The sequence below is a fragment of the Podarcis melisellensis genome (genome assembly GCF_964234715.1).
Source record: "Podarcis melisellensis genome assembly, chromosome: 4".
In the NCBI taxonomy this organism is placed as follows: domain Eukaryota; kingdom Metazoa; phylum Chordata; class Lepidosauria; order Squamata; family Lacertidae; genus Podarcis; species Podarcis melisellensis.
In genome coordinates this window covers 27,640,172-27,661,854 of record NC_138531.1, presented here as the reverse complement: position 1 = coordinate 27,661,854, position 21,683 = coordinate 27,640,172, and the positions used below count along the sequence as shown (strand labels likewise).

At 43.4% G+C, this 21,683-nt stretch overlaps 2 protein-coding genes across 9 annotated transcripts in view; one reads left to right on the top strand and one right to left on the bottom strand.

The window, feature by feature from the left end:
• SEPTIN10 (septin 10) overlaps nt 1–3,286 on the bottom strand; it is a 51,804-nt gene extending 48,518 nt beyond the window's left edge. For 3 of the 8 annotated variants that reach the window (XM_081907422.1, XM_081907423.1, XM_081907426.1), the window contains exon 1: nt 3,147–3,228. Coding sequence is in view for 6 of the 8 variants with exons in the window: in XM_081907426.1 (XP_081763552.1) it covers nt 3,147–3,176 (30 nt within the window). In the remaining 2 variants the exon portion in view is untranslated. Of the gene's footprint in view, nt 1–3,146 lie in introns of all 8 variants that reach the window. The other 5 variants (XM_081907430.1, XM_081907432.1, XM_081907431.1 and 2 more) reach the window with 3 other exon arrangements.
• A 265-nt stretch (nt 3,287–3,551) lies between these two features.
• SOWAHC (sosondowah ankyrin repeat domain family member C) lies at nt 3,552–8,332 on the top strand. The gene has a single exon (XM_081907416.1). It carries the CDS (start codon nt 3,919–3,921, stop codon nt 5,434–5,436), a length of 1,518 nt encoding a protein of 505 aa, XP_081763542.1. The 5' UTR covers nt 3,552–3,918; the 3' UTR covers nt 5,437–8,332.
• The last annotated feature ends 13,351 nt before the right edge of the window (nt 8,333–21,683 follow it).

The window sequence follows — 21,683 nt, the reverse complement described above, 5'->3', positions numbered from 1 at the left end:
AAATAATAGTTTTAAAAAAAGTTCTGCAGAACTAAGTTTGACAGGAGCATGGAACAGAAGGAAATGCATATTTAAACAACAGGATGTCATTACACAGCCAAATGTCTTGATGCAAGTATTCTTCACTTCACAACAATGCTGAAACACTCATATCAAAAGTACCAAGTGGTTTATTTCCCGGTGTTCCTGAACTTGTGCCAAAGAGGATACTTGCAGTTGCAAGTTTTAATCAGGAAACTAAGTGACTCAGTGTCTGCTAGAGATAATAAAATTACCAAATACTTTAGCAGCATCTAAATAGCCAGGCAGCAAATAAATATTATAATTTTGGTATTACGAATGGAAATAAAGTTATTGTCTTTACAGAGCACATGACATCTAGCATAAGCAACTGCAGAAGATAAACGAAAAACGAGCAATAATTTGTCCTGAACAAAAGAGACAAAGGATTATTATTGTATCATCTACTTCTTCTAATGGGGGAAAAGTAGATTCACACTGATGTGCCTACCCAATACACAAACGGAAACTTGTTGACATAACAAAAAACTACTTACAACTACATTTCTAAAGAAGAATTTGAGTCTAGACTTAGAACGATAAGCAGTTCTGACACTGCTTTGTTACTCCACGCTGTCCTTTTCAAATTGGCACCAGTTAGTCATCTCAGGGGCAGAGTGACTACACAAGGCCAGTATAATTGCATGGAGCTGGATCTGAGTCAAAGATGAACTCAATATATGTATTCTAAATGCTGCCAGGGCTCCAGATATAAAAATGCCTTCTTTGTTTGTGTCCTCTCGTAATGGACTAAATTATACCGTCTTGGTTTCTCACACCAGAACAGTGTCCAATTGGGACAGCATCAGTGTCTTCAAAATGGATTTTCACAGAATTGTTCACACAAAATAATATTTTGTTATATTTCATGCTTGAAACTGGGGCACAATCCCACTGGATATTCAATTATGCTGGAAGCAGATTTAACACTTCACTTTGTTTTATGTATAATTGTACTGTACTTCATAACAAACAATTTATTGTTATTCTCAGTTGAATGGAATTAAAGCGTGTCAGAGCTGAAGCCTTAAGCGTACTGACCTAAGCATAACGCAGTGCTGACATGTTCCTTACTTTGCATTGCATTAATGGCATTAATTTGTTGTGCACTAACGGGTTTTCAAATGAATAATTACATGCAGAATACTGCCAAATCAGACAGAGTCCATGACTGAGAATGGTGATCATCTAAACAACTTTGAAACAGGTAAAAGAAACGGTGTGATTACCACTCCCTATCATATGACTTCAATACACAGAAATCCTTCCAAGCCTCATTCCTATTTGATTAACACAGATATTTTTAGGGCTACCCACTGACTAAAAATTACAATATGCAATCCCACCTGCCACTGAACTCAATGTATTCTGACTATATGTGATTTTTGCTTTAGGTGCGATACCTGGAACGTAGCCCCCGCGTAAGTTGCTGGCTTACTGTCTCATACTTTCACAACGCCATATTCATTTTGATAAAATAAGGGGACACTTCAGTCCTTTTTGTTGACTGGTGCTGCTGATGCTCCCACATTGACCCTCTGAGTTGCAGGTTACCAGGCCTCCTGCTTCTCCCAGTCATTCCGTTCCTCACACATTCCTCCCTGTAGTTTTCAGCTCCAAACTTTACTCAAAGGAAACTTCACTATGTTCAATGAATCCTGCTACCAATTAAGTTGACATGGAAGTTAGGGTTCTCCTAAACGACATACAATACAGCAGTTTGGATGAATTCATCCTAATAAACTCTCCAGGCAAGAAGTCATAGAAAAGGAGAGCTCTCACAGGGAGCAACTGGCAGAACTTATAACCAGAGGATTTCATGAAAGGGTGAGAAATGCAGATTTGTGAAAACAGCACAGGGGAAGTGCTCAGGCCAGGGGTGGAGAGCCTTTCTCAGATCAAGAGCTGCATTCTCTTCTGGGCATCTTTCTGGGGGCCACACTGCCAGTGGTAGGCAGGGCCAGAAACAAAAGTGGGCAGAGCAGCAAATGCAAATTTTTAAGCTTGTACAGCAAGCTGGTTTTGACAAACGCACACACCCCTGTCATTCACCTAGGCAAAAGGTATTATCAGAATTAAGCAGATGTTCCTGTCAAGAAAAAAGAAAACAGCCAAGGAGGATGTAATGCAGAGCCAGTGAGGAACATGGGCTGGGAGGGAAGGGTGGCTTGGGAATGTCCCAAAGGCAGATGGAAGGGCCAAAGAGATTCCCCACCCTTGTGCTAAGGTATTTCACGGAAACTAAAGCGCAACCAGAACTTGCATGTGATGGAGCAAGCTCAGCTGCAGTCCAGGAAAGCTGATGCCACAACAAAACTGGTAGTCTTTAATGTACCACAGAACTCGTTTCGGAGAAACTTGCTTGGGAAAGCAAAAAATGGCACAATTTATAATAATAAGCAAAGATCAAAAATCATTATAACTACCTTGCACCATTATATGACTACACCTTAATGCAATTCAACACACACTGACTTGCCTACAAGGTCTATGGAAGCGGGTAGGGCCTCCCAGGAAAAATGCATAGGCTCAGCCTGCTTGCGGATAGTTCGCTATGACGTTATTCCTATTTTCGTTTTCATGAGGTCACTGGGAGACGGTAAGGGGCTTTCGATTCTCAGTGAAGAAGCCAGTTGTCCTTTGCATGGTAGGAGAAGGAGGGGAGGGTGGCCCGAAACCTTACGCTTTTTACTGGCATGCACGAGGAACGGAGCACAACCATCATGGAAGGGATCGACGGGGGTGAGAGGGCAAAAAAGGAGGAAGGGAGCCTACAGAATCCCACCACAAAGAAGGCAGGCGACGGGAGAAGTTCGATAGCAGCTTGCACGAAGAACCGTACATGCAGAGCTATCCAATTGAAAGCAACGGACTGAGTCGCGCCAAAATTCCGTTCGGAATTGCACTTTTTTCTGCTCTCCCCCCCCCCCAAAAAAAAATACCCCACCCCAAGCCCCCTCTTTTCTCTACGCGCAAGGGAAGCCCACCAGGACGAAGCATGCATGGGATCCCAGCCCCAGAAGCGCCACTGGGGGTCTGCATCCTTGCCACCCACCCATCCCGCGCTAGGTAAAAGCAGCTCTTACCATCTGCCGGGCCAGGTCGGAGGAAGCCATGGCAAGAGGGGAGGGGTCACCGCGCGCCAGAGAGAGAAGAAAGGAGGAGGGAACGCAGGAGCTGCAACTCCCAATCCCAGCAGCTGGAATGCAGCCGGCGGTGAGGAGCCGCCTGGCCGGCGGAGGGGAGGGGAGAACGCTCCGCCAATCACGACCCGAGACGAGGGGAGATGCTGAAAAGCCCACCAATAGCAAGTCGGGAGAGGGCGGAGCGGTGAGTGCTGTCAACGGGAGAAATTAAAAAAGGGCTGGGCGCGGCACCCGGACGGGGCGTGCCCCGCCTGCGCGGGCGCTCTCTTTCTCCCGCCCCTCCCTCGCTCAGAAATAGGGGGCGGAGCCAGAAGCTTTGGCGAGCCGAGATTCATTAACTTACAGGAACAGCCCCTCCCTCCAGAGGGCCGCGCCGCTCGCTCGGACTCCTCCTCCTCCGAATTTAAACTGTGCCGGTAGGCGCCGCCCTCGCTCCCCCTCAGGCTGGCGTCACGTGAGGGAGGCGGCGAGCGCCTCGCAGGGGTATAATGCCAGGGAGCGGCGAGGACGACGACGATAACGACGTCGCGGACGTCGGCGCCGTGATTTGAGCTTGGCGATGCCGCCTCAGGAGCCCTGAGGGAAATGTTAGCGACGATGCCATGGGGCAGCGCGAGGAGGAGGAGGGAGGAGGAGGCGGCGACCGCGCGCTGAGCCTTCTTCATTTCGCTGCCGGGCGGCGGCGGCGACAGTTGGTTCCCTCAGCGCTCCGATGGCCGCGGCGGAGCCGAGCCAGGACGCCGTGCTCCAGTTCCTATCGGAGCGGGGAGGTCGCGCTCGCAACGCCGACCTGTTGGACCACTTCCGAGGCTACCTCAACTCCCCCGACCAGCAGCGCCGCTCGCAAGCCAGGGAGCGCTTCAAGGAGATGGTCAACGCCGTGGCCACCGTCAGGCAGGAGCCCGGCTCCGGGGCCAAGTACGTGCAGCTGAGGAAAAAGTACCGGGTGGCCGTCGCGGCCGCAGAGCCGGCTGAGGAAACCGGGGGGGCCCGGCTGCCCCCTGAGCCTGGCGGAGAAGGCGAAGCTGCCCAGCGAGAAGCGGAGGAGCCCCAGAAGGAGGAGGAGGAGGAGAAAAAGAGCCTCCCTGTCGCTGTGGAGGAAAGCGGACCTCGGCAGCTTGAGGCGCCTCAGGCGACCCCTGGAGGAGGAGCAGGAGGGAGCCAGGAGGAGAGAGAGGAGCGGGAAGACAGCCGCTCTCAGAGCGGGGAGCCGGAGCCGGGCAGCGGCGAGACCCCGCCTGAGGACGCCGCCGCCTCAGGGGTGGCCCCCGCGGCGGCCCCCGCCACCACCCCGCGTTGCGCGCGCAAGAACTTCCGCGAGCGGATGCTGGGCAGCTCCCCTCAGCTGAAGCGCGGCGGCGGCGGCGGCGGCGGCACTCGCGGGAGCCGCTCCACCACCGGCGGGGGGGACTCGGACAGCGCCTCTCTGGCGTCGTCTTCCGCGGAGGACGAGGGCGGCGGCAGCAGCTCGGGCGGCTCGGTGGCCCTGGACCCCCTGGAGCACGCGTGGATGCTGTGCGCTTCGGACGGCCGCTGGGAGAGCCTGGAGGGCCTGCTGAGCTGCGAGCCGTCGCTGCTGTGCAAGCGGGACTTCATCACGGGCTTCACGTGCGTGCACTGGGCCGCCAAGCACGGGCGCCACGAGCTGCTGGCGCTGCTGGTCAACTTCGCGCAGAGGCACCGGCTGCCCGTGGACGTCAACGCGCGCACCAGCGGGGGCTACACGGCGCTGCACCTGGCCGCCATGCACGGGCACCTGGAGGTGGTCAAGCTGCTGGTGGGCGCCTACGACGCCGACGTGGACGTGCGCGACTACAGCGGGCGAAAGGCCGCGCACTACCTGAGCCGCAGCACCGCCGACGAGGTGCGCAGCCTGGTGGGGGCCCTGCAGGACGAGGCCGACGGCGGGGCCACCAACGGCAGCGGGCGCTGGAGGCTCTCCAAGGTGCTGCCGGCCAACCTCATCTCCTACAAGCTCTCCCACCACCTGCTGCCCCACCACGGGGACGATGGGGAGGCGGCAGACGGGGCTGGAGCGCCCGGCAAGGGCAAAGAACTGAGCAGGAAAACCTCGGGCAGCGGGAGGATAAAACTCAACAAAATCCGCTTCCGGACCCAGATCATCCACACCACTCCTTCTTTCCGCGGGGATGCAGAGGAGGAAGGTCAAGAAGAAAGGTCCCTGAAAGCCTCTTTCAAGCTCAGACCTAAGTCCAATGTGTTCGGGTAGAACAAGGAGTGTTATTTCTTGCACCTGAATGGGGCAGTGTGTGTGGGTGGCTGGGTCTAATGCCACTTCCTTTGCCGGGATGGAGCTGTTTGAGGATAAATCTACCTGGAACAATGCCTTTAATTGCTAGGCAGGCACTGGGCTAAGTAGGATAAATACAGAGTAAGACTTGAGGGCGTAAACAAACAGTAGCTAGTACTGTGGTTCTTGGCATTCTAATAGCACACCAAACTAACTGAAACACTATTTTGCTTTAACGTTTGAGTTTTCAATATTTTTACTTGGATTAAGTTTTATGTCTGGTTACAGTTCCCGGAGCTGCTATTTCTGGAGGGTTTTTATGGTCCAGTTCTTACTGAGGTGGGTGTAGCTAGGCTGAACCTTTAAGGCTTGCATGTGATGAGGGCTTGTTCGCCTACAAGCAAAATCTCTGCACATGGAAAACTACCATGTGAAGAAGGCAAAGCTTTAATTTTTCCTCTTGACAGCTTGTTTTCTCTGTGGAAGGATTTCAGTTTTAAAAATTAGTATGGAAGATTATTAACAACACAAGCTTTTGCTGAAGAGGTATTACACAAGATCATTCCACAATAAGAACTATATTTGTAAGAGCCTAACTTGAGATCCTCAGCTACTGTAGGGTCATTTATTGGTGTTATACAGAGCGAAGAGAATGCAAGTGTGGGTGGCATTCATAGAAGCTAACTGAACAGACAGGAGTGTAGTTAAGCTTTTCCCATGCCTACCAATTCTTCCTTGAAAACCTCAATGTTACAAGTTTTCTCCTGGCCAGAAACAATTTCTGAGTCCAGATAGAAGGGAGTGGGAGTGTTACAATGCATAAGGGGCAAGGGAAACACAGTACAGCATTGGAAAATGCTGTGGTGCCTTCCTAACAACATATAGTTTAGCCCTAATGCTAAGGGGCAAGTGTTTAAGAATGCATAGGTAAGAGTATGTATTCTTAAAAAAATTGCATGACAACTACAGTACAAGCTGAGTTTGTGACTGAGAAGCACTAAAGTTGGCCATTAATTTAGAGTGAAAGTGATTATACCTAAAGGTGCACCTTTTTATTTTTATACTTTTGAGTTTTAAACATACTTTACCTGTTGAGTAAAGTTAGCCTTGGAAGTGCTAACAGTACCCAAAGGTAACTTGCTTTTGTTGTGAGACAGGGCTCTCGGTAGCTATCTAGTTGAGGTGCAATTGAATATAATTTAATTTGTTAAATGATTAGTTGCAAAGTCAAGAGAGCGAGAGTCATGCTGATGTGTACTCAATGAGACGTTTCCTCAGTCAGCTCTAGAAAGGGCTTGTTTCATTATTGCCAATGGGAGACTGCTGCGAATGGATTTACTACAGAATCTTGCATGTTGGCTCCTAAGTACACGCAATGGTTGCCTGTACAGACGACAGATCCTGCAACCCATCTTTCTCTTCCTTCCCCTCTGCAGCCCCAGCAATCCCTCTTCCTCCCAAAAGAATCTTCAGTTCCACCAGATTTCAGGTGATTACTCCCTTACTCTAGCCCAGTACTACACTTTCCACAGTGTTTAAGACCCTCCAGCCCTCTGGAGCAGTTTTTCAGGTAATGAAGGGGGAAAGAGGCTGGTTGTGTGAGCTGCCTTCTACTTGTATGACCTCTGAACATGTCATTTGGGTTTATCTTGAAGAAAAGTGCTAGTGCATTTAACCATTAATAATGAAAGACATGTTTTATTCAGAAGGTATGAGCAGGAGACATTCATAGCACTATAGCAAAAAATTCCCATATAGTGTTATCATTAAATGGATTCCCCTAAACTCTGAAACACACTTGCTGTGTGATCCAGAGATCAGGAGCAGCACAGGGACACATGCTTACTGGTACACCAGTGGAAGCAGTGCCTGTTGTCTTAAGTGTGTATATGAGAATAATTAGGGGTTTGATATGTCATTGCACATGTGTTCCCCAGTTACTGAATATGAAATGTTGTCATGTTTGCAGGCTTATGCGCATTACGTACAATGGATAACGCATGGAAATCTAAGAGCACATGGATTGTGCTTGCTGGAGCCTGTTACAAAATGTCTTGGAAGCTTTCTTATGTCTTCCTTGGCAAGAAAGTTACTTAACAGTTCCCTCTTTTGAAGAGGGAATAAATGTGTTGTAGAAAAGCACCAACAAAACTTAATAGCTTGAAACTTGAAAAAAAATTGCTTTAAAAAACACTAAGAATAATATTTGAGGGGAAGTTCCTAATGTCAAACTGTTCCAAAGCCAACAGTTCTAGCGAAACATGAATAAGAGATCTGTAGTATTAGCACTTTCTCTTCAACAATAAGGATATTGGGGCTGGACCTCTGATGCTGCTGAAATGAATATAAAAGTCAAAATGCTGCCAGGTAAATGCTAAAGCATGTTTCTCAGATTTTCAGATACTTTGGAACTGTTAATTTTAAACACTGATCTAAGGGAATTAGAAGCAGTTTTCAAAGTATGGAATATGAACAGTACTGTTTATGAAAGCAGCTTTGGATGTTACCATGTGAGGTTCCATAAACCACAGGAGTAGTTGTGCAAGGCCTCTTACTGTGCCATTTTAGATGTTTTGCTAAGGAGAATGTGCATTTAAGCTAACACTTTCTCTCTCTTCACAACTTACTCTTTGGCAGAAGCATAACAAGAGGCCATGTGCAAATTCTTTGCAGTTTGCATATCCACTTGAATTAATATCTGAAACTTCTGAGTAACCTCTTCAGTAACTGCAGCTTTACCTTCTCGATAGACTGTATAAATCCAAGCAATGCACAGGGTACATATAAATAGGAATATGAAAAACTTTTGTGTTGGTAAACTTTTGTTATTATATTATTCCAAAAAGTCAGTGATAGGGGTCACTGGCGGAGGAAAGGGGTGTTCAGGGGGTGCAGCTCGCCCTGGGAGGTGTGACATCAATGTTGGTGGCCCCCCTTGGGACGCTCGCCGCAGGCGCCCCCCTGTGAGACGCTCACTGCAGGCACTGTCGCGCCGCCCCCATGGGCAGCTTGCCCCGCCCCAGGATGCGCTGCTCCGGGTACCAGAGCAGCTAGCTCTGCCTGTGATAGGAGTCTGACAAAAGTTATGAAGTCGAACTGCTTACAAACATGCCATTGATACTGGCCTCATTTGTTAGCATGTGGTGCTAAGCCAAATTATGGGTTAGAATGAATAAGCAGGCATGCTGGTACACGGTGAGAAAAACACAGCCACTTTGTTCCTGCTGCTGTCATGCTATTGGGGGCTAAGCCATGGTTTGGCTTAGCATTGTATCCCAACCTGGGATAGTGGTTTGGCCTATAAACAAACCCCTAGCAGTAAGCCAATACCAAACCTTGGTCATTGTTTGCTTGAAGCGAGGTAAGCCATGAGACCAGGTTCAACTCAAACGTAAAGCCAAGTCATGACTCTGCTCCAAATTATATGGGAGGAATAAAGTGGCAAATGATTTTCTCACGATATACCGACTAACTTGCTTGTTCACACTAAACCATCATTTGGTTTGTATTATGCATGAATGAGGCCCCTGTCTAAAATCCTTACTGGAAGAAACTGAATGATGAAGAACAACTTATTGTACAAGCCTCTTCTGTATGCGCACAAGCTAGAACAAATGCAAAGGCAGTATCAGTTTTAATTTGTAAGCTATAATTACATGTGCCTTTTGTAAAACAAAGCAAACGACAGAAGAAAGGAGTGTATTGAGCACTTCCACTCACATTTCAATAGGAAGGATGCCAGTGGTGTCTCCATCTTTCTGCCAACATGTAACTTATTGTAGCAAACGAAATGTTCCAAAGTGTCACTCTGCACGACAGCACTAGATGTTTAATCTTTGTAGCAAAGAATACAGAGTTTTGACAATTCTGCAGTGCAGAATACTGTCTGAAGTAGAATATCCTTGCAGATTTCTTTAAAATAACCTGAATATTGCTAACTTCAACTTTCCTGTATGATCTCTAAGAGGAATATGTTCCATACCATTCTATTTTTAAATGTTGACTGTCTGCCATATTTAAAGTACTGGTATAGCTGTCACAATGTTGTATTTTTATAGGTACTGTATTTAAATGTTGATCTAAGAGTTAAATACAAAAACTTGCATATACTGTTAGTCTTTAGTTTTTGATCATAGAGATTTTTAAACTTTTAGATTCTTGGAATGTTGTTACTTACGGTACTATAGCAATTTCAACAACTTTGTTCACTAGCTAAGGGCTCAGTCATAAACTAGTGATACAATAATTGGTAGATATTATGTGAAACTGCATCATAGTGTACAATTCCAAAAGTTTACTAGTAAAAATCATTAAGTGCAACAGTTTGATTCTAAACACTAACTTAATACTGTAGGGCTTTCTTGTATACAGTATGTCCCTTCTCTCACAACTGTCACAGGGTAACTTTTGGTGAAGAACTGGCTTTTGGTGTCATAGTACTGGGGTTTCTATTTCTATGGCTGTGTTTGGACATAACACTAAGTCACAACTTAAGCTTTTTTGAATCATACTGCTCCCAATTTGCATCTCCCTTAGTTGTGTGGGTAACAAACCACAGATCAGCCAGCTTGGTATTGTATCTAGACCAGCATTCATGGTTTGTTCTTTCTCCTAATGCTTCATACGTGTGCTGGCTCAGATGCAATGCTAAGCCTGCTGCTCAGTGGTTTGTTAACCAGTCAGTTAAGGGAGGACTAAAGAAGCAACATTGCATTCTGTTCCTGTTCAGTGAGGCTAGACAAATCCTATTTGGGAGCCTAGTAATACAGCTGAGTACAGCTGAATTATGGGTGGAAGGTGCACATGAAGATTCTTCCCTTGTTTGTAGTATGTTCAACAGAATTCACTCAGATTGACTTCAGAATTAAATTGCACAAATAATGTAGAACACTGGCAAAGTGCTGCTTCAGACATATTCTATATTTACAGGTTGCCAGCATATACTTTACTTTTCCATTAAATTAAACTTTCTTACCTATTGACTTCACATTCCCTCTAGTCACTGCATTTTAAAAGTGTTTCTTCAGATCAAATGCTTCTGCTGAAGAAAACAGTTGTATTGTATTGGTATTTGTGGCTTTTCTGGTACACCAACATTTAAATGTTGTACAAAACATGTCACTGGGTATGGTGTGGTACAAAATTGGAGTCTAACCTTAATAAAAAGGGTACACATTTAAGCTATCTCTTTCTGATTGAAGTGTGAAAAGATAATAGAGTTGCAATCTAATGTCTGCTAACTTGGCAAGTCCCAACAAAATCATTGGGATTTTATTCTAAACAAGCATGTACAGAACTAGATTGTTGTTATTCTTACCTCGTACCTGAATCCTTTGTGGTATAATTGTCTCTAAAACTATTGGTGAAAACAAATTTTAATATGTGCCTGAATGAATGGTTGAGTGAAGAATCACTGTAAAAACATCACTTTCAATGAAATAAAATGTCATGGTTCTTTTTATTGTGGAGTTATGCTTGTATTGTGCCTACTCTTCTAATAATGGTCTGCAGCAATGCTATAGTTGTGGGGATGGAAGAAAGTCATTGAGTTTTTCTTGTAATAACCATATAGTACCAATTGCCTAGGCCACCTTTAGTGACATGTAATTTTGTACCAGTCACTCATCTGTGGATTATTTTTCGTTCATAGCTCAGATCTGGGTTGGAGTATCCCAACCTGGATAAATTATGACCCCCCCACACACTCAATTAGGATATGCAAGGTGCTATTATTTTCATTATTTCAATGATTTTCTTTAGGTTAAGCACCCTATATGGAGCCTTTTGCTCAATGTCTGGCAAGTCAACCTACATGGTGGGGTTTCACAACATGGCTCTAAGATTTGCTGATCTTGTTTCACAAATATGAGTCCCTCCCCTGCCACTGCCACCACCATTCTTGGATTATATTTGTTATGTATTTTTATTTAGAATTATTTAGTTGTTACTATCTATATACTTGGATCTCTTAATACTGAATTGTCTGTAAAAGTTAGAATGACATATTTTCTCACCATTATTTGCTTCAGTTTTTTATAGACTCCTATCGGTTCACACACAGGTATCTGTCTGCCCCTACATCTTCTGTGATTAAGACAAAAAAATAATTCAGTATACTGTAGTGTATCTGCATCACTAATGCACAATTGAAAGGAGCAACACTTGCTAAAGTGTATGTGTTCCACTCTGGTTTTCAGCATTCAAAAATTAGGTCACTGGTTTTAGATTCACATGTACTGTTGAGTGCAAAATGGTTCAAGCAATTACTATTCAACATTTATAAAGTACAGTGCATGCATTAAAACGTTCAGGCAATCCCTACCCATAGACGTATCATAACACAATGGAAAAGGAAGAGCAGAGGAAGGCAAGCACTGGAGCAACACCTCCTTCACTGGCCAATGGATGGGACCAGGTTGGTCTCTTGCCATGATGATCTTCCTGAGATGCAGGGGATGCAAATTCAGTCCCAAATCACCTGCCTGGAGGAAGAGCTCAGATTCAGCTCTGCAGTCCCAAGCAACTGGTAGTTGGAGCAGTGTGTTCTTTCTCATTGGGGAAGAGGAAGCAAGTCCTGGCAGCTGCTCCATCATTGGCTAATGGATGGGTTAAAGTTGGTGTCTACTCTTGACATGGAAATCTGTTGGGGAAGCTGCCATTGGCCCTTAGCACACTGGCTGGTGGCAGAGGCCAGAGTATGTCTCCCTTTGGTTCTGTAATCCTAAGGCAACATACATCCAAAAGCCACATTTAAGCATTAATTCTGTATTAAATAGATTGCATGAGTCACTGATGAAAAATGCAAGCATTTCCTAACATGCAGGCGATGAACAAGAGATGTTTGATATCCTAGCCAAAGGTTGAATAGCTTCCCATTATGTTAAAGGTCAACTTTATTAAGTGTGTGTGTGTGTGTGTGTAACCCTGATTAAGCTCTAATTAATTCTTCTGTAAATTTTACTGAAGAAAGCCACAGTAAAAACAGCTCCAGCTCACATTATTTCCTAATGAAACTATATGGTGAGTTTTGGTCAAGTAGCAACCTGGAAATTAGTCAAACCTGCTTGTCAAGAATATAGGAGTCTGACATGCCATTGGCCTGATCTGGCTGGGACTGCTTAAGTCCGATGAGCAACCTGAATAGGCTTTTAATAGCAAGAAATTGAATTTTCTACCTGAGCTCTCAATAAATCTAATGGAATGAGTCCAGGAAGCTTTTTTTCACTTCCTTTTGTATATCATCCACATATACAATTTCTCATGTTGCTGAACATTTATGAATATTATGTACTAATAATTTTGGCATCACAGGTGTTAGGAAAATAAAACTAGTAGTAACATAGACTTCATCGTTCACATGTAAATAAATAGGATATGTGAAACTATGTGCTGTTCTAACCTACTTTATTTGCCAACGTCGGCTTGCATGTTTTCATCTTTTTCCTGCTACATGCTCTCTAAAAATACCTGGTTTTGATTTTGTTTATCACCAGTGATTCAATTATGTATAGGTGGTAGGTGCTGGAAAACCAGGGAGAGGGAACATCAAAGGGAGTTGTTGTTGGAGAATGAAACAAAACTGAAATTCCCCTAAGTGCAGTTGTAAAAATCCCCACTAAGTAATCAATGGGAACTCTGTTGATAAGGGTTTATTAAGCACCTGAGTTTTCTTGTCCTGCAGGCAACCACATGATGATACAGTATAGGACTGCATTGCTAAACCACACACCAAAAAGGAATGTCCCAAAGGTGCTTAGAAATTTATTTTAATAGAATCTTATGCCTAACATACTTTGAGTGTTCCTGGGTGTTCTGTAAGGAATTTCAGGCTGAATTGATTCCTTTTCTCTTTTTTTATTCTTTAGCTCTCAGGGAAGAATGGGTGAGTGCAGTGGCTAATAGACTGACATACGAAAAAAGTACCTCCTAAAGCCTAATTTGCCTTATCTCTGCCATGGGTTCACTAGGTGGTCTGTGGCCTTACAACTAGATGGTGCACAGAAACTGCTTTGGAACAGTTGAAAATACTATACAAATGTCAAATGTGATAATAATAATCAGCAAATAGTTTTTGAAGATGATCCATCTGGGTTCAAAACATGTTTTATGTTGGATATTGGTAGCTTTTTCTGATTTAAAAAAAACCATCCTGATCACATCTGGGATTTTGTGTGCATATGTACACATGAATTCTTATAAGAGCCATAACCGCCAACCAGTTTTTCAGAATTAAGAATCAGCACTCTGCCCGTAAGAGTCTGGGAATATTTGAGGTCAGTAAATGAATACCAAAAAGCAGAAAAAAGAACACCACTCATGCTCCAGACAGAAAGCATTTGCTGATATGTTGCAATTCTGAGCTGGAACATGCAAAGAGCACTCATATATAATATAGTTACTGGAATGTGTTGATTACGACTATTTGCTGTTCAGAAATCATTTTGTAAACTCACTGAAAAGGTCACAGCTTATCTTTCTTTAAAAAAAAAAAGGCAGGGATGGGGGTTGAAGCACAGTGTTGTTGTTTCTTAGTCCCTAGCCTACAATTATTCCTTCTGCAGCAGCCTTAGCCAACCTGGTGTCTTCCATATGTTTTAGACTACAGCTCTAAAGCACCTGGAACACATCAGGGAATGATGAGAATTATGCTCTGAAACATCTGGTGGGCACCAGGTTGACAAAGGCTGTTCTGTGACAGAATGGCAGCCTCTGACTATGACACTTCAGTCAAATGACATATTTTTGTTAGATTCCTCTGCCATGTGCGCAGGTTCTAAGTTGGCAGGCAAGTAAAGCATGGTTCCTCGAAGGCACAAAGTATAAAAACCACTGAGATGCGCCATGTTGTTGTATGAGCTATTAATGCTATAAAATACACATATTTTTTGTGGGCCATACTGTTAAATATTTATATAAAATCTAATTTGATGTCACATACCTAATATTTATTTATTATATACAAATATCAAGTATGTTAATGCTTGGCATTTGAGAATGGCTGGAGACAATCTGAAATCAAAATTTCTAAAGGAGAAGATGATTAGGTAGCAATTTTGTGCCTTCTCTAGTATATATATTCTGTAAACTGACACATCAAATTACTGAACTCCTATTGTATGGTGTTGTGTAAATAATAATAATAATAAATCCATCCATCCATAACTGTAGAACAAAAGGCAGTTGGGTCTTCAGGAGAGTAGCTGTTTTGGAATCAGTTGGCTGATGAACTCAACATGGTCTGAAGAACACTATTGCCTATTACTATGAATTGCCTTTGATTGCATTGTAGCTAGTCTTGGAATGGTGGAGGTAGCTAAACAGTGAGACATACACAGCTTTTGTCCAGCGAGCATTTATATATCAAGGTGTTCTGATTTTCCACACCTTTTGTAAGCTCTTAAACCATAAATATGTGTGTGCTCTGAACTGGTACAATTATCTATTTGTATAGGGTACTATAGTTACTACATGTGCACTTCCAATATTTATGAGAATTATGTCACTGTGTTCCATTAGGATCATTTCAGCTGCCTAACAATACTCACTGTTTGAAACCCCAGAATATTATAGGCAATCAACTTGGCCAAAGGATGGATATTCAAAACGATTCTGTACCCTCCCCGGCTGCTGAAATCTGCCCTCAAAGGACTAGTCTTATGTGATATTTGCATAGATGCTTCTTCAGAGATTCCAATAATGTTATTTAAAGGTGTATAAAGCTAATCAATGCACATTCATTTACATATTCACAGAATCCTCTTTGATTTGAAGTGACAGCTGAAGCTCAATCTCTGTTTTGTTTAAACTTATGAGAAAAGAGAGTTTAAGGAGGGAAGCAGCACAATATTCCTCTCCAAAATAAAGCTGGGTCGATCAGGGAAAGGCACACAAAACTCTTAAGTAGATCTGTGATGGTTTGGGAGTATTCAAAAGAACAAGATTTGAGAAGCAGGCTTCAGCAGCCAGGTCCCTGCAGTTATTCGATAAACCCCAGATACACACCATATGACAACACAGTGAACATTCAAAGCATGACCTGCTAGAATCCCCCAACTATTTAAACAGAAACAGGGGAAGGAAAACAAACCATTGTTGTTTGAAAAGGTTTTGCATGTGGAAGCAATTCTGAATGCTACTATGGCCACAACAGCCTTTTGGGAAAGCTAAACAGAGTAGACAGCTGGTCAGAGTCACAGAACCATCAGCATGGGATCTGGCATCTCGCCCCCAACAGCTTTTAAATTAGATAAGCAAGCCTTAACTCTTAATCCATCGTCAATAAGCCCCAATCCCTCTGCACTGTTATTTCAGTGTTCAGTATGTGCTGGTGGAACTATTCACAGAAAGGCCTTGTGTGTGTGTGCGCACTAGCAAGAGCAAATTGCAAAAACAAAAAAGGTACTATTTGATTGACATTACTTTTTGTTTAGATTTATCTTGGGATAAACATTTTAAGAGCTCCTGTGGTCTGAACTACCTTCCCTAAAAGATAGCCCGCAGTTACTGAGCCATAGAAGCTCTCTAATGTTTACAGTGAGGGTGATACCACATTTTGAATTTCTAAGGAACCTAGGTCAATTAAGTCCTCCTTGCTGTGAGCAACTTTAGTTTGCTTCCCCTCATAGTGCAAAATGGTACAGAAAACATCCCAAATGTGGAAAACCAGGAGTGTGGGAGTTGATTTTTCTCAGGAAAAAAAATATAGTATATTCAAATAGTCTTGCATTGTTGCCATCTGGGCAGGGAATAAATAATAAATTACATAATAAATAATAAAAGTATTATTAATAAGTATTGTTACCTGTCTGACTTGGAAGACAATAGAGTGTTTGCCTTTAGGGGTGAGGTCAAACTGTTGGAAGGTTGCAGCACCTGCTCTGGCTATAGAGACCAATATGGGAGAGACATGTTTTGTTGCAGCTGGGGCAGATGAAGGCGTCCGGTTTTGCTGCTACTGGCGCACCATGGCGTTTCTTCTCTCTGTGCTCCTCTCTATAGTCATTCTTCCTCTGGACATTGCTATGGATGCACAATCTGATTTGGCAACTGATAAAGGTCTCCCTCTGCTACTTGCCTCCTCTCTTAGGCTGTGTACACATTCTCGTTGACTTTGCAGCTTGTGTGCTCCTACTGCTGCTATAAGAAGCATTATACACATGGCATTAACCACAATCACTATCTATCTTGTTTTTATTATTATTAAATACTGCACTTTGATGCATTCCCTCCCCCAAACCAGCTTCAATCTGAGTTGAGAAAAAGAACAATACTGTATTGCTTTAAAGCACATTTGAAGTTATTGGGGTGTAGGGAGGCTGTGTACACATTAAGAGCTTAAAATGAGTATATACTATAAGTTTAAGGCATATTTTTTTCCTTCAAATAATTCTGGGCACTGTAGTTTGCCCCTTACAGAGTTGCAGTTCCCAACAACTCTTAACAAACCACACTGCTCAGTATTCTCTGAATGTATGCCAGAGGGACTCGCACACAGTATGTTTTAAAACTTCCAGTTTAATTTCAGGTATGTATGTATATATGTATGTATGTATAGTTTACTTGATTTCTTACCTGCCCTTCACACTGAAGTCCCAATGCAGGTTGCAACAGTTTAAAAATGTTGTGAGCCAGAATCCCTTCCAATTCCTGGATTGAGCAAGAATTCAATTGCTGGAATTGCCAGGACAGCTTCTTGGCAATAGCGTAAATATGGGTTGTTAAGGTAACAAAGGAAGCTCCCTCAACCGGCTGGTAATTAAAAGGATAAGTGTCAGTCAGAATTGTGTGTTCTGCTGCAGGCTGCAGGCTGAAGGAGAGACATGCTTGATTTCTGTTGGAATCCAAGGCTAGGGGAGAAGCAATACCTTCTTGGGCTGTTTTATGTCTCAGGTTAGGCTCAGGTTGTGTCAATAAACCATATATCTTGAAGGCACCACAGTCTCCACTGTCCCTCATTCCAAGGGAACCAAACCCTGGAACTCCTGGAATCTAGCACCGCTCAGAGATTAGGGTGGCGTGCAGCAATACAATATTAAAACCAAGTTGTAAAAGGTATCCATCTTTCCTGAGAAGATATGCATGAGCTTATTGTGCATCATTAAACTATGGAACTTGCACATTTCTCCATGAAGATGTCACAGTTGCTGCTTCAAGACATTACGCTGGAAACACAAAGCAGCTGAAGATACTCCCTGACAGCTTTCAGATAAACATGGTTAGTCAACAACCATTCAAAGAGGAAAAATAGGCTTCTAGCTTTCAGATTAAGAATAAAGGCATTATGCGAATAATTCGCATAATGCCTAATAAAGGTTTGATAAGTAAGATTAAGAATAAAGCAAGATTCCATGGCTTTAAAGAAAATTCTGATAAAGTGTAGGCCACGCTACTCTCTGCTGAAAGCTCAGAAACCCAAATAACTTTGGCTTACACCTTATGGTAGTCAGAGAGCAAATCCATTTCCCATAGTTTATTCTGAAAGCAAAATTTTGATTTGCTTAGTCCAGCAGAGTATGCACTTAAGAGTACAATTGTACTGATTAAAACAAGGGTTCGCCACAGAATTTATAAACAGTGAAAGCAGAAACGCTCTTACAATTCCCTCATTCTGCCCATCTCTGGGAAACTACTACTACACCTACTCTCTGAACAAAGACAGCATTTTGATGTTAACTGGAGGGGAGGGAAGCACTGCTATGGGGAGCTTTTGTCAGAGGAAAAGTAACAGAAAAAACCAAGAGAAAAGAGTTCACTGTTCCTTTAGCAACCAGTTTGGTTGGGGCCCGTTTAACATATTTAAGAGATCTGCATGCTGGTTACACTGTGAACGTTTCGAAAGCAGTGCTGAAAATATGTCTCTGAATTATAGTGACTAACATGTTCACTGCTATTGATCAATGGAGGCAAGATGAGGCCAGCCATGTTTGTTCTTCACATGCCTGAATATGAGGCGAAAGGTGCCCGATTTTTACCAAAGGTGTGCGCAGGTGAGGTGAGCTCAACCCTGACCTGCATCACCTTGCTATGGCACCACACACTGTTGCGTAAAGTATTTCTCAGCCAGAGCAGAGGAGAAAATTACCTGAAGTGGTAAAGTAAGGCGAGGGAAGCGGATGGTTCAGCTTCCTCACCTACGTACATCCGAGAAGCGGAACCTGTGGCCCTACAGTTGCTGCTGAACTGCAGCCATCATCATCCCTGACCATTTGGCAAAGCTGCCTGGGGCTGATGGGAGTTGGGAGCCCAGCTGAAGGGCCACAGGTTCCCCATCTTGGTGTCCACAACTTTTATTATAAAAACTAGACCACTATCTCTTCCTTTTAGGTGTGAATGGAGTAGAGACATGAAAAAGCAAATGTGGCTTTGCCTGTTGAATCTAATTTGCTTCTAAGACAAATGGGACATGTGTCGAAGAAAGAAGAAAGGCATATAAATTCCTCAATTAAGTCAATGGTTCTTAAAAGTGCTTGACTTTTTAAGGTTTTAAGTATTTGTTGTTGCATAAAAACCACATTCCTCTTAAAAGTCTTGGGATGTTTGGAATTGTCGCTACAGTAGATTAGAATTTGTCTGGTTTTCTAATCCGTTCCAATACAAAATTTCACAATGCACTTCAATTCTGTCCCTCCAGCTTTATATACAATTTGGATAGATACAAAATGCCCTGCTTCTTACAGAAGTATAACCATATTGCATAATCTCTGTGTTAATAAAAGATTGGTTACGTAAGTTATGGGGTGACTAATCTGCATTGTGGTTGCAGTTGAGCAAATTCCTAGCAAGGTGAGTCTAGGCAGAACCCATTATTTTTACAGGGCAAGGAAGGGAGGCTTAAGGCTGCAATCCCATAAATGCATACCTGAAAATAAGTTCCATAGAACTCAACGAGGCTTACTTCTGCCCTGCATAAACATGTATTGGATGGTTCATGCAATGCATCTGGTACAGGACTTAACTGCCTTTCTGGGGACACACCCAAGTTATCTAATGGACAAGAAGTGGAGTTATTCAACGTGCTTGTACTCTCCCTATGACAAATACTAGGAGGTGGCTCTTATTTATTACTTTAGCCCATGATTTTAAAAATTGTGCCAGTGGTGTGTGTGTGTGAATGGGGTCTATTGACAGATCCGGGATGGTAGATTGGCAAGACTTCTTCATGCTGAATTAATATTCTGTTCCTTAATTCTACCCACATTTGCTTCTTTGCATTGGCTTCATTGGTGGATCTTGTGGCCTTAGTAGAAAACAAAGTGGATCCCACGAGCCTGACACCTGCCTAACTCTGTTTTACACAGGCTCCCTGTAGACTGGGAGTGGAGGGATATCATAATAACAGTACAAAACAAGCTGAAAGCCCTGAGTCAGACTGTGTGGTTACCATAGTAACTTTATGTGCTCCACCCAAGCAGCACAGTAGCCTCTGCTGCATGAACACACCAGTGGCATAACAGACATGATGCTACTTGAATGCTTCCTTTCCCGAAAATATTAGTTAGATTAACTTCCCAACCACATGGTGAACTGACATCCCAAACAGGGCCAAAGTTCGTTGTATTTTTATTCATTCACACTGAGTAACAAGATTGCAACACTTGGGGGAAAAAACCCCACTTATTCTGACCTTTCCACTTGCTGCTTAGCCAACTTTCAGTATCATTCACAAGTAGGAGAGACTAACTGATGATAGCCTCCTAATAAATCATAGCACATAATCTTCTAACAGTGCTAACTGTGATTTGTTTGGAACATTCTAACTTCCCCTTTTTGCTAAAACAAACAAACAACAATATTCTAATCTATATTTTTCAGTTTTATGTAGAAGGATTTAGCTTTTGAAACTCTTAATACTGAAGCTTCTTTCCAAGAACAGAACTTCAGCAGACTAATTTTTTATTTTGCTTCAGCAAACCTCAAGGCCAAGCAAAATGCTTAGAATAGCCTGTAAAAGTGTAACTAATTGTAGACAAGCGCCAGAGATTTCTCCAGCTCCTTGACACATATACTGCCTATATGTCTCCCATATTGGGTTGTCTCGGTGAAGTCGTTTTTTCAGTGTTTTTGGCTCCAACAAATATTTTAGGGATGCATTTAGGCTCTCTCAAATTATTCTTAAGGAGAAAAGCCAGGCATGTGTTTGGTGACACCTAACACTCAACGCTTATTTGGAAGTCAAAGCAAGTCCTTCACCTTCATCCTAGGGTCACATCCACACCATAAATTTAAAGCACATGGCTTCTCCCAAAGAATACTGGGAATTGTAGTTTCTAAAGGTGCTGAGAATAGTACCTCTGTAACAGGTATACTGGGACGCGAGTGGTGCTGTGGGTTAAACCACAGAGCCTAGGGCTTGCCAATCAGAAGGTCGGCGGTTTGAATCCCTGCAATGGGGTGAGCTCCCATTGCTCAGTCCCAGCTCCTGCCAACCTAGCAGTTTGAAAGCACATCAAAGTGCAAGTAGATAAATAGGTACCACTCTGGCGGGAATGTAAACGGCGCTTCTGTGCGCTGCTGCTGGCCACATGACCTGGAAGCTGTATGCCATCTACCTTGGCCAGTAAAGCGAGATGAGCGCCCCAACCTGAGTAGTCCGCGACTGGACCTAAAGGTCAGGGGTCCCTTTACCTTTAACAGGTATACTACAGTTTCTGGATTCTTTGGGGGAAGACATGCTTTAAATGCAGATATTAGGGATGTATTTAGGCTGTCTCACACATGCTCAGAGGTCTCCCCTCTTTATTATTTGGGTCTATGTTCTTGAGAGTCCTGGCTCATATTAAACTAGAACTGCACAACTTGTGATCCACCAAGCCAAGTGAAACCCACCAGTCATGTGCAATGCCCCATCACGACTCAATAAACCTACTATATTTTCTTTGCCAAGATTAAAAAAAAACTTACCTAGCATCTAGCTGGCCACAATGCATGAGTGATGTGACGCATGGTGCTTATACAAGGCGGAGTTTCACCGGTTGACATTATTTTGGCGGATGTAGTGTGCTAAGATTTCCGAACAAGCTAAAGGAGAATGCACTGAGCAAGGGGACAACCTTAAAGCAAGGAATGTGTTCTGAAAGTTCAAGGATGCACAAAGTGTTATCTGGCAATCAGGTGACATCAGGAACACATTCTTCAAAGCCGAAGGAATGTATGAAGTGTGTGGATTTGCTGCTGATTAAAGCGAGTCAGAAAATGATTCAGGTTATTTTTTCCTCTGGATATGTACA

Bases quoted from the DNA above. Each gene is read 5' to 3' on its own strand.
- SOWAHC (XM_081907416.1), top strand. From the start codon at position 3,919: ATGGCCGCGGCGGAGCCGAGCCAGGACGCCGTGCTCCAGTTCCTATCG.